The sequence below is a fragment of the Hemicordylus capensis genome, chromosome 1 (genome assembly GCF_027244095.1).
Source record: "Hemicordylus capensis ecotype Gifberg chromosome 1, rHemCap1.1.pri, whole genome shotgun sequence".
NCBI classification, from domain to species: Eukaryota; Metazoa; Chordata; class Lepidosauria; order Squamata; family Cordylidae; genus Hemicordylus; species Hemicordylus capensis.
In genome coordinates, this window is record NC_069657.1 from 388,953,212 (window position 1) to 388,966,484 (window position 13,273).

At 42.8% G+C, this 13,273-nt stretch overlaps 1 protein-coding gene across 9 annotated transcripts in view; it reads right to left on the reverse strand.

The window, feature by feature from the left end:
* LOC128347545 (kinesin-like protein KIF28) overlaps positions 1–13,273 on the reverse strand; it is a 53,188-nt gene that overhangs the window by 15,844 nt on the left and 24,071 nt on the right. For all 9 annotated transcript variants that reach the window (XR_008317592.1, XM_053302498.1, XM_053302514.1 and 6 more), the window contains 5 exons: positions 10,914–11,035; positions 9,978–10,068; positions 6,283–6,337; positions 4,786–4,909; positions 1,083–1,227 (listed from right to left, as the gene is read on the reverse strand). Coding sequence is in view for 8 of the 9 variants with exons in the window: in XM_053302498.1 (XP_053158473.1) it covers positions 1,083–1,227; positions 4,786–4,909; positions 6,283–6,337; positions 9,978–10,068; positions 10,914–11,035 (537 nt within the window). In the remaining variant the exon portion in view is untranslated. The remainder of the gene's footprint in view (positions 1–1,082; positions 1,228–4,785; positions 4,910–6,282; positions 6,338–9,977; positions 10,069–10,913; positions 11,036–13,273) is intronic.

A 13,273-nucleotide genomic window follows, 5' to 3' on the forward strand; every position in this document is an offset into this window, starting at 1 on the left:
ATGGAGAATGGAGAGAACAAGAAAGAGTGCAAAGGAAGTGATGTCACATGCAAAGGTTGTGTGGCCTGGAATTGGGATAGCCCGAGCAAGCTCTCCCCCTGTCATTTCAGGCAGCATTTTCTGCCCAACAGCATGTATTCCCCTTTCTCTCCTTTACTGGAGGAAGAGAAAGGGAAATAAAGGCTGTCAGGCAGCAAATGCTGCTGGAAAAGGATAGGGGAGAGCTCGCTTAGGGCTCTCCGGAGCACAAGCGTGGGCAGAGTTTGCTTGGGGCTCTTCCAGAGCCAGAGCCATGCCCCCCTACAGGCTTTGGTGGCCCTTTTCATTGGTGGCCCAGGTTCTTTGAACCCGTTTGCGCCATGGTGGCTCCACCCCTGGAGGGGACTTTGAGAGATGGGTGCTTCAGGGGAAGTGATGTGAAGTGTTACTGGCTTGTACTGCTGTTCAATTCCAATTAATTCTGAATTTGTATATCTGTAAACAAATCATACATTACAAAGACACCATAAAGTTCCAGTGATCTCTTCTCCCAATGAAGCCAGAATCCAAGTAGCACTCCTCCCCCAAAACTTATCTCTGCTTGGAGTGGAGAACACACACAACAGTATTATGTATTAAAATGACACACACAAAGGTGGAGGCGCCATGCAGCTAATGTGAAATATGGCAAAACACTGGCTGACAACACAGTTAAGCATTTGGAGTGGAACTGTAATTGGGCAGACAGGTTCCAAGAAGCCAGGCCACCCAGCTCCTGGGGGCCACCTAGCTTGCCCCTCCCTGCAAGCTCCCATGGCCTTATTTCCTGGCTGGCTTCCTTGCTGGCTGAGTATCTGCTTGGTTTGCTCCCTTGCTCTGAGTGAGAGAATGAAAAAGATACCCAGCCCACAAGGAAGCTGGCTGGGGAATGAGCTATGCAGTGCAGCACTAGCCAGTCTAGGGTGCTGGCCATGCCCTCTGCATGTGATGTCACAAGTAGGAGACATGGTTGGTATGCATGAGGGGCCTCCAGGGAGAGGGGCAAACACAAGCCCACTCTCCCCTAGCTATACATCTGTTAACATCCATATTATCACACTTACCAAGTTTATCTACACTGAAGCCTTCTGCCGCCGCCAGTTCAGACTGAACAAAATCATAATCATATCGGCTCAAGTCTTCATTAGTGCGATCTCTAGGTGGACCAATGTAGAGATATGCACTGTTTGATCCAAAAATAATACGGTCCTGAGGGATTAAGTACACAATGCTTATTGAAATGTTTCATATTGAATCCTTGATTGTCAAGTATTATATCTGAGTTATATTTTCACAAGTCTGAAAGCTCAAGTTGGAAACTTGGCCTTTACAGCAATTACTAGTGTAATGTGGCTGACCACATTAGATTGTGAGACTGAGTTGTGAACCAGGACATCCTGGTTCAACTCTCACCTTTGCTATGGACTCACCAGGTGGCCTTTGGCAAACCAAGCCCCACTCTCAGATCCCCCAATCTGCATTATAGGAATAATAATACCAATTTGCTCTGTAGGGTTTTTGTAAGGGTTACTGAGGCCTGGTCTACACATGTAGTACAAGTGGAACAATGCTGAGGTCATATAATAGATTGTGTTGTTCCCTGTAACTAGCATGTCTTTCTCTAGTACCATTAAATGACTTGCATCGTCCACAATTTACAAAACCTTAAAAAAAATAATTTAGGATGATGTTCTATTGTGGCACATAGGTGTTTATATATATATTTCACTCTGCTTTTTGTTACCACTATTCAGCCTCATTTAAGATTTCTTTACTTCATGAGCTGAGCTTCAGTGAGGGGGGGCATTTTAAAATCTTGTCTCTGGGCCCACTCCAACCTTGCTAATGCCCCTGAAACCAGCACATCAGTTCTAGCCCAGCCCTTTGCTTACCATGCTGCTTTTCTATTTGCAGGGAAATTTTATATGGGGGAACATTTTTGAATGGTATTCCCCACCTGCAACCTAAGGTGGTATATGTGCAGAACCAGCCTTAGATCAGGTGTCTGAAGCACTTTGAACACCATATAGAGTGCAATATAAAAAGCTAAGTCAAATAATGCACTGCTGCAGCATCTAAAGTGGGAACAGATCTGGGCTGTTAATCTTTTAAAGTGCATTATTCAAGACTATACTAATATCAAGAATGAGTCGTGAGCTAAAAGTCTAAGTAAAACCCTCTTGTCAAATGCTGCTTGTATTCAGATGCATCCAGAATCCCTGAATCCTATCAGTTGCTCTTGCATCAGTAATCCTTGTTCCACTGAAAGTGCTTCATCTTACGATTGCACGATCACTGATGTATCACTAATGTTACCTTTCATGTCAGTCATTCAAACACACATTTTGCTCTTGTGCTAGATTTACTTATTTATAAACATTTATATGCTGCTTCTCTGCAGAAGCCCCCAACTTTTAATAAATACATAACGTTTTAAATAGTTTACATTTTTATTAAGTGTACAATTTTCAATAAATACATAAAAACATTTTTAAAATACAGTAGTTTTAAGCAGCACAGGACAAACATCACATCACAGCAGCAGCAAAAATCAGAAATGCCAAGTGCAGTAGTCAATTCTGTTTTTAAGGTCTGCCTAAAGAGGATGATGATCACAAATTTCCAAAATGCTAACAAGAATAAGCCAGGGGCTCTCAGCTTTGGGCCCTCAGATGTTGTTGGACTACTGTGTTCAATCACTACCATTGTAGTGGGGGATAATGGGAGTTGTAGTCCAACAACAACTGCAGACCTGAAGTTGAGAACCTCGGGAGTAAGCTGAGCAAGCCTCCTATGTAAGGAAATTCCAAAGCTGTGGTGCCACTACTAAGAAGGCTCTGCCTCATCTGCCTATCAACCAGATTGTGAAGTGACATGGGGCAAACTCTCCCCAGCGTATCTCAGAGGGCAGGCAGGATCATGAAGAAGGAGGTAGCCCTTTAGACACCCCAAACTGTTAGGTCAGTAAATCTGTTAGCTCGGCTAACAGTTGTCGTAAAGCTGTTAGCTCGGCTAACCCAACAGGATTTACAACCCCCTTCAGCACTCCCCGGTGAGTTAACAGAAAGCGGCAGCGGAACTGCATGAGTGAAAAATAAAAGGCTCACAAAGAAAAACAGTAAATGAATTAAGTCCCCTGAACTGAATTAGGTACCCCCCTCTAACAATAACTGAGTAATAAGTGAAAGGAAACACAGAGCAAGGAATGAAAATAGCGAAGGACAACAGAAGCAAGGAATTAACAAAACAAAGCAGGAAAGCGTAAACAAGGCAAACTGGAACTCAAACAAAGTTTTGGAATTCAATAGCACACTGTTTGCAGACCAATGAAAGTTGCAAACAGCACCTGAGCAATTGAGATACTGCCAAATATATATGGCTCAAGGGAACCAGCAGCCAATCAGGCTTCCCTGAATCAGCACTTCGGCTTCCTCTCTAGTGATCTCCTGCGCCTGCGTGACCTCCACTGAGCCTCCCTCTTGAGCCATCTTCTCAAGACAGGGGAAATCCCAGGCTTCTCCCCATCAGAAATCATGTCTGGCAGCTGTTGCGAATCCTCAGCTCCAGAATCTGGTCTCCCTGCCAACTCCTGTTGCTGTGCCTCTGAGCCCTCACTAGCAGGCGAATCCTCCCATTCCTGCTCTGACTCTTCTGAGTCAGAAGTCTGAGCCATGACACCTACACAACTTGTGATTCACTAAGCTGAACATACTCTACTGCCCATGTATGATGTTCCAAAAGTGCATTGGGAAACCTCCTGATTTTTCTGCCAGGCAGGCCACAATACCTGGCAGAACTGTTTTAAGTTTAAATAGTCACAAGTTAAACAAGAATCATCTAGACTGAGGTGTTTCCTTAAATATACAGATATTTCTAAGTGGATTTCTCCTAGTCTTCACAGAAGCCCCCAAGATTACTAGCTGGCATTTCTAATCCCTGATTTGCTTTTTAATTAAATGCTCCAAAAGGTCAAGGTAGTACTGAGGATATCCTGTGGAGCTGGGATGTGACAAAATTATCCACATCCTTCCTCAGCTATGACACTCATATGAACACATGAAGCTGTTTTATACGGAGTCAAACCATTGGCCCATCTAGGTTGGTGTTATCTATGATTGATTGGCAGTGGCTCTCTAGCATTCAGACAGCGGTCTCTCTCCCTCTACCTGTCAGAGACAGCAAATTATGGGGGGCCCTAGACCAAAGTTTGCAATGGGCCCTCAGGGTGCTCTGTCCCATTAGTACATTTCCCTGCTTACTGACTGGGGAGGGAAGGGGATGAGGTGACAGGTAGATGGCAGAGGGGCAGCAGTGGGCAGGTGATTGCTTCCAACCTCCCCCTCAGCAAATAGGGGTGGTGGGATATGGAGGCAGCAGCTCTTCCTCCTCAATCTCAGAGGGTGGGAGGAGGAGGAGGAGAAGCTACTGCTACATCCACACACACCCTGTCATTCACCCATAGGGAGGAGCAGAGGCTGCTTTTTCTCCCCCTCAGTGCATGGGCCTTGCTCTTGCCATCCTCCACATGGACCTTGGGGGTCTACTGTGGGTCCACAACTAAGCCCTGACTTGGCTAATCCCTAGCTTCAGTCCTGCTTCCTGGAGATGCCAGAGATTGAACCTGGATCCTTCTGCTGTGGTCCCTCCTGGACGGCATTAGGAAAGTCACTGTCTCTAAATCTAAAATTTAACTAGATTACTGTAAACGACAAAGTTGGAAAGCATGCTATACTTTGGAGTACTGTGCAAACTTAATAAAGAACTCACCAGATGCTGCAGTTTAGTTTTCACAACAATGGGCACACCGTTAACAATGACTTTACACTTATCCCGGAGACTTATTGTGACTTTGCCATCAACATTTGTGAATGTTGCATGTTTATCCAAAATACTGAAAGAGATCAAGGCAAGCAGTTCAAGCCCATCATAAAGATTCTTCCTGAACCTACCTATGATGAAAAACTTATTTTAAATTGACTACATATACAGAAGGAAAGGAGTAGTAAGACTATATAAATAAGACACTGATAAGCCATTCTTTGGAATAAGAATGAGAAATCAGTGGGGAGGGCCCAAAGCTCAGTTGTAGAGCTATGCTTTGTATGCAGAAGGCCCCAAATTAAATCTGTAACATGTCCAGTTTGAGGCTGTTAAGGATAGGAAAAGACCTTTACCTAAGACCTTGGAGAGCCATTGCCAGCTGCTGTAGGTGGAACTCGCACAGACCGATATAGATGGAAAAAAATTATTATATACCATATTTTATGGACTATAAGATGAACTTTTTTCCTTGAAAAATATTCACCAAAATTCAGGTGCGTCTTATACTCGTAACTGCCCAACAGGTTCGGGGAGGGGGGCCTATCCCCCAGCACAGCCTGTACCGATGTTAAAGCAGGGGGTTGGGGGCGACCCTCTTTTAACCCCGTGCCGCCTGGGGACTGCCGCTCCAGCTCACTCTCCGCTCCAGCTCACCCTCTGCTGCTTGGGCTGTGGACTCCTCCTCCTCCCCCGACGAGCCGGTGGCCTCCGAGGATCATGCAAGTTTTACATCACCACCAGCAACACCATCGTTATCAGCTCTTCCTCCCGTTTTATTTTCTGCAAACATGTTCAGCTGAAGAAAGTGCAAAGAAGTAGGAGAGCCGAAGTGGTGGCTGTTCCCTCCTCTGGAAGTTCATATGACCCCTGCCCGCCCACCCCAAGTATGTGCATTCTAGTGAGGAGAAGGAAAGCTCAAAAAACGAAAGAGGTGGTTTTTTTAAATAGGGTCAGAAGCGAGGTTGAAGAGAAAACAAGGAGTAGGAGCAATTGAAAGAGGACTTATCTGAAGCAAGAAGAAAGGAGAACAAACTGAAGCAAGGCTGAGAGTCCTTTCCTGGAGCTAGCAGGACTTTTTGGTACAGTTTTGATAACAGTTTAATATGTTAAAACTCTGAAAAACTGGATTAAAATTAAGGTGCGTCTTGTCTGTAGCATCTTATAGTCCATAAAATACGGTAATGAGCAGAGATAAGGAGATCTCTGGGCTTTTTGACTGGATTCAAGCTTACTTCACATGCTCACTTCCCTGCCTAGCAATCAGGACTGATGTATCATGAAGCCAGGAAGCAGCAGATGGTTCAAGGCAAATTTGATAGAAGCAATACAAACCAAACATACCCCAAAATGTGACTGTGATGGCTTCCAGTATACAGAGCCATATATTGCCACATAGCCTATGCATATTTCCCTGGAACAGAAACAATGAATGCAAATGCTTACCCTAAACCTCTAAGGCTTATTGCATTTGAGGATGACTGACCAACTTCAGAAGAACCTGAAAGAAAATTATCTTTTGTTAAACTTCTTTGTTTTATTTGTTTGTTTGTTTTGTTTTGAAAGACTGCAGACATAGCTAAGCTAACAACGGAAATATCTTTCCACCATCTGCTGGTGTCTTCCTCATAGTACCTGCACTGACCCCAGACTCCTCCCAGGCTGTGGACTACTAGCAAGGGGTGATTAGCAGAAGTGTTGTCCAACTTAGAGAAATCAGATAGGTTGACTCATCTCATTCAGTATCTGGAAAAACATTTTATGAAGATTTGTCCTTCATTTGCAGCACAGGATCTCCTAGCACCAAACTACCAGGCATCTTTCTATACTCAGAGTGCTTTAAAAAGCAGTTTAGAGCTTCGAGGTTCTTTAACAAAAACTCTAGCTGCACTGGAGTATTATTGGACAACACCTACTCCTTGTCACACCAATATTTGTTTGTTTTGATACTTAGAAGTATGTAAATGTAGTTTCTCCATCAAATTCTAAGACAATGACAATTTTGGGTTCCTAAGGGGAAAATAATCTTGGTATATAATTGTACATTTCCTACTTTACAGTTAAAAGTGCTCATTGACTTGAATGAGCCTTAGGTCATTTTCACAGATGACTTATAAGAGTGCCTGGAATGCTTGATGTCAGACTTAGAGTGGAAAATAATGTTTAAACTGAATGTAAATGCTGATCAATATTGCTTTTTCATTCATTTTACAGACATGGGAAATGCAATAGAGAATCAATTAGATTTGCTTGTGAAAATGGCCTTTGCTGTCTTAAGGTAAAAAACTATTAGCATGCCTAACTTTAGACCATGGAAAATAAGTTATACCTGGTTATTCTGCCAGAATAATTTATACGATTAAGCATACGTAGTTGAATGTGCATATTGAGTTGTACTCCCCTTGAAAGAACAAGTGTGCAGCTTGGGGGTGTTGCTGGACCCGGCTCTGTTTTTGGATACTCAGGTGGAGGCAGAGGCCAAGGGTGCATTTGCAGAGCTTCGGCTAGTGCACCAGCTGTGGCCCTTTCTTGAGAAGGCAATTCTGGCTATGGTTACCCATGCCTTAGTCACATTGTGGCTGGATGATGGCAGTGCACTTTTCGTGGGGCTGCCCTTGAAGAATATTTGAAAACTTCAGTTGATGCAGCATGAAGCTCCCAGAGTTCTCTTTCGAACTGCTTACTTGGAGCATATTACACTAGGGATGTGCGAACTGGTTTGAATCTGAACCGGTTAGAATCCGAACCGGGGTGGTTCGGAAGTTCGGATTCGAACTGAACCAGCCATCAGGTTCAAGCTGCAGGTTTGAATTCGAACCGAACCAGGGAGTGGTTCTATTCAAACTGGTTAGGACTGGTTTGGACACCCCAAAATTGGTAGGATGGTAGCTGGCACCCAGGGGTACCTGTCACCCAAACCCCAAAGCAATCAGACATTCGTACGATTTTTTTATGAATTTTTGAAAATTATTTTTATTTTTTTCTCATAGGATATAATGGGACTAGAACCAGGCCATTATACCTTATTGTGGAGCACCCATGGGTGCCAACAACCACCCAAACCCTGAAGCAATAGGACAGTCCTATGATTTTTAATGAATATTTGAAATATTTTTAATTATTTTTCTCATAGAGTGTAATGGGACCCAAACCAGTCCATATCCCCTATTGTGGAGCACCTAGGGGCACAAAAGCAGGGTGGGTGGTAGACAGACAGGGGCGCCTACCATCCAAAAAACCCCAAGGCAATTGGACACTCCTCTGATTATTGGTGAATTGTTAAAGTATATTTTTGAATTCCTCATAGAGAATAATTAGGATTGCAGCAAATGTATAGCTTCATGTCGGGGGGAAAGGGGAGTCTTAGAGTGGAGTGTGGTGGGTGGTAGTTCCTAGGGTGGGCAAGGAAGCTATCAGAATCATTTGAAAGGAATTGGGCAAAGGGCTGATTTTTAAGTGATTTTTGAAGTTTACGCGTCTTTAAGGTTTTTCTCCATAAAGAAGCATGGAGGTGTCAACAAATGTATAGCTTCACGTCGGGGCGTGATGTAGTGGTTAGAGTGCTGGACTAGGACCGGGGAGACCCGAGTTCAAATCCCCATTCAGCCATAAAACTAGCTGGGTGACTCTGGGCCAGTCACCTCTCTCTCAGCCTAACCTACTTCACAGGGTTGTTGTGAAAGATAAACTCAGGTATGTAGTACACCGCTCTCGGCTCCTTGGAGGAAGAATGGGATATAAATGTAAAATAAAATAATAATAATAATAATAATTTGCTGCAATCCTAATTATTCTCTATGAGGAATTCAAAAATATACTTTAACAATTCACCAATAATCAGAGGAGTGTCCAATTGCCTTGGAGTTTTTTGGGTGGTAGGCGCCCCTGTCTGTCTACCACCCACCCTGCTTTTGTGCCCCTAGGTGCTCCACAATAGGGGATATGGACTGGTTCCGGTCCCATTATACTCTATGAGAAAAATAATTAAAATATTTCAAATATTCATTAAAAATCATAGGACTGTCCTATTGCTTCAGGGTTTGGGTGGTTGTTGGCACCCATGGGTGCTCCACAATAAGGTATAATGGCCTGGTTCTAGTCCCATTATATCCTATGAGAAAAAAATAAAAATAATTTTCAAAAATTCATTAAAAAAATCGTACGAGTGTCCGATTGCTTTGGGGTTTGGGTGACAGGTACTCCTGGGTGCCAGCTACCATCCTACCAATTTTTGGGTGTCCAAACTGGTCTGAACCGGTCCGAACCTGAACCGAACCAGGGGGTGGTTCGAACAAAACCAAAACCGAACCACCCCCTCCTGGTTTGAACCCGGTTCAAATCTGAACCGAAACGGGTGAACCAGTTTTGTGCAGATCCCTATATTACACCTGTTTTGAAATAGCTGCACTGGCTAACAATTTGTTTCCAGATTCAATTCAAGGTGCTGGTTATTGTCTTTAAAGCCTTTAACAGTTTGGGCCCTAGATACCTGAAGGACCACCTGCTCCCAAGGGTTTCTGCCCACCCAGCAAATTCATCATGGGCCCTTTGCTCTATGTGCCAATGTTGAGAGAGGCAAAATTGTCATGCATGCGGAACAGGGCCTTCTCTGTGGTTACCCCCAGGCTCTGGAATGCTGTCCTAGTGGATGTCCACTCTTTGACATCTGTGGCTGCTTAACAAAACACTAAATAACTTTTTATTTGTTCAGGATTTTACCCCTTAGGGTTTGCTGGGCCTCTCAGCTCTCCTGCTTCTGTTGTCTTTTTTTTTTTTTTATGGTGTTTGTTTTTTGGTGTTTTTAATGGGCTTTATTGTTTAACTGATTTTAAATGTGATATTTATGGAATTTTATTGTATTTTAACTTCTGTAAGCCGCATTCAGATGCTTTATGAAAGGCGGGGATTTGAAAAATAAATATTTTTGCTTGTCACCCTTCTTCTGTTCTCTTTCCACATGTAAGCTTTTAGCTTGTGAGCTCCTCAGAACATTTTTTTGCTTACATTACTCCGAATGTCATTTATTACACTAATGTTGCTTAAGAAGTCCCTGCCTTTATTGATGGTAAAAGCGAAATAGTAATAAATAAAACACAACAAAAGAGTGCCCAGTTGAGCAACACACAACACAGCACAAATACCATCTTGAATGAAGTATTTGAGAACCCCTGAAAGCTGAGGGTCTTCATTGATATTCACAAGATAAGGAAATGTTTCCATCATCCGTCTCTCCTGTGGAATAATTAAACCTTATTTCAATACTCTGCTTCAGATGACAGCCAACAATATATGTATCTTCTTTCCAGAAGATCCTGAAAAAGGGATCTAGCTATCATGTATCCACTAGTCATTGTGTCAGTGTTATACCTGATGAGCAATCCAGGCTAGTTACTTAACAACTCAGTAAAACGTAAGAACACACAAGGCTTCATACAAGACCTAACATTCATATTTCAAAGCTTATCTGAAATGCTCCATTCCCTACACAAGCGCATGTGTTTGTCATTTGTTGCACTCAGTCCTCACATTCCCCTTTAGCACTGCATTTCTATTGCACAGATTAACATATTTTCTCAGTACTCAGAGTGCAATGTTTTATATGTAGGAATATGTGATACTTCTCCAGGGTAACACGTTGGTTGTTACTGAGGAGCACAGTTGCATTTTGTAAGAAGCAACCATTACTCATATCATTACTCATAATGATTCTCACACAGGAGCAGAGGTCCAACATGCACAGGGAGCCCTGTCCATTGGCAAGAATGCTCTCATTTGACTCAGCAGGGAAGGAAATTCTGCACAAATATTCCTTTGTGTGCAGAGCTGCCCCTGCCATTGAAATTAATAGGGAAACTCTTGTATGGGAGTTCCACCTGCACAGTATGCCTCTGGGAAGGGCATGCAGAAATACTGATTAGAGATAGATTTCAAAGCTATTAAGAATTTAGGAATTGCCTTGTCGGACCAGACCAAAGGTTCATTTAGTCCAACGCTGCTCCAAAGTGACCAATCAGATGCCACCTGGGAGCTTCTCAAGCAAATCATGTTGGAGATGGACATCCAGCATTCAGAACTACCTGAGTGACTACAGCGTATTGCTGCTCCCATTCTTTCCGAGCTTCTTCCAAACGATATTCCCAGGTTGCTTGAATGGCTTGAATCCGCAGTTCATTTTCAGCAAGCAAATAGCGAAGTTCTTCTGGGGAAAATGAGAAAGATTCATGAACAGCCTTCACATTTTCTCAGACCTCTGTCTGAGATTTGAGAAATCTAAGACAGAAATTATTTTATGTATGCAGGGACTGAAATAAATGTTCTGAAGCACTGGTGAAATATTTCTAGATAGGAATTTTAGTCTTTTGTTAATGTGGTTTGGTTGTTAAGAGAACAAAGAAGATTGAATTGGGAGAATTATACGGCTTTCTTACAATCCCTATTCCCTATGAATGTCTTTCTTTTCTTTTTTACACATTTTTAATATCCTGCTCCTCCTCCAAGGAGACTACATACTTAAGTTTCTCCTAACAACAACTCTGTGAAGTAGGTTGGGCTGAGAGAGAAGTGACTGGCCCAGAGTCACCCAGCTAGTTTATGGCTGAATGGGGAATTGAAATCTGGTTTCCCTGGTTCTAGTCCAGCACTCTAACCACTACACCACGCTGGCTCTACTGTATAATACATTTAAACAATTTATTACAAGATAGGGACTGCATTGCAAATGTTGCCCTGTTGTAACTTGGTCAAAGTATTTAATAGAGTGCTTAAAAGGCCTGTACTCTCTGTAGAAGTAGAGAGAGTTCCTGCCCAATCCACCCTTTCTAGACTGAAGTAAACAACAGGCCATATGGGCTTGGGGAAGGTCTCACTCCCAGCATGTAGAATCCTCCGCTTCCTAGGCTGGTGTAGTCTGTTGATGATGGTTAAAGATTGTCACACACATCCACATCCCCCACACCCTCTGAACTGGCCTGGAATCTCCAGGAATCGGCATCAGTCTCTAGGTGACCATCAAAAACAGTCCTGCCTAGAAATTTTAATGATTGTCTAGTGTGAAATATATTAGGAAGGTGGTGGGAATCTACAGATAGCTTCAGTCAGAGTTGGCAACCCTATAGGGAATACATCATCACCAATGTTCACTGGAGTTAACCAACCCAATTAACCAGGATTTGATGTCTGGTTAAATTAAGTAGTTAATATATTTATGCTGTTACAAAAGGATAAACCTTAAGGGGAAGACAGAGAGGATTATATAAACTGAGGAGAATGTGGACCTTGTCCCCACACCCCAAATCCAGGGGAAATGTGGTGCTTTTGCCGATACATGTAATGCATTTTTCGCCTACTTTCCAGTAGGCTTATGAGATCATCAGGCATTCTGTGTGTGTGTGTGTGTGTGTGCCCATCAACTTCGCAACACCTGGACCAATATGAACCAAATCGGGGACAGTTGTAGGGAGACATAGGGACCCCTCAATGGTGTAGTTTGTGAGTATGTCATCCACTCCCATCTAAGATGGCGGACATGAAAACTTTTGAGGTGCAAGTGGGCTAACTTGTGAACCACTTAACCGATTTGAACCAAATTGGCTACAGCTGCAGGGACACATAGGGATGCCCAAATGGCGTGGTGTGTGATGATGTCATCCACTCCAATTCAAGATGGTGGCTGTATGAACACCTAAGGTGCAAGCAGGCTAATTTGGGGACTGACTAACCTATTTAAACCAAATTAGGTTAAGTTGCAGTGAGTGATACACAGGGACACCTCAATGGCATAGTTTGTGATGATGTCATTCACCCCAATCCAAGATGGTGGACACAAACTTTTGAGGCGCAGGTAGGCTAACTTGTGAACCGCTTAACCAATTTGAACCAAATTTGCTACAGTTGTATGGACACATAGAGATGTCCCAATGGTGTTTGTGATGATGTCACCCACCACAATCCAAAATAATAGATGTGAACTTTTGAGGTGCAAGTGCACTAACTTGGGGACTGTCTAACCGATTTGAACCAAATTTGATACAGTTGTAGTGAGTGACACACAGGAACACCTCAATGGTGTAGTTTGTAATAATGTCATCCACCCCGATCCAAGATGGTGGATGCATGAACATTTGAGGTACAAGAGATCTAACCTGTGAACCTCAATTTGAACCAAATTTAGTCCAGTTTTAGAGACAGTGAAAGGAAAGTAGGCTGATTAGTTCTTACTAGAACAACTTGTTTATATATTAAACATTCTTACATACTTTATGCTTGAAATGTATTTCCTCTTCTAGGAAATTATCTAGCTCTTACCTGTACATTTTCTGCTACTATGGCAAATTATATCATCATTTGCTTAGCTATATTCTTATATTGTTCACGCTTTCCTTTTAATTTACCCCTTAACAATAAGGGCTTGGATCTCAAACTTGTGTAATAGAGCTTT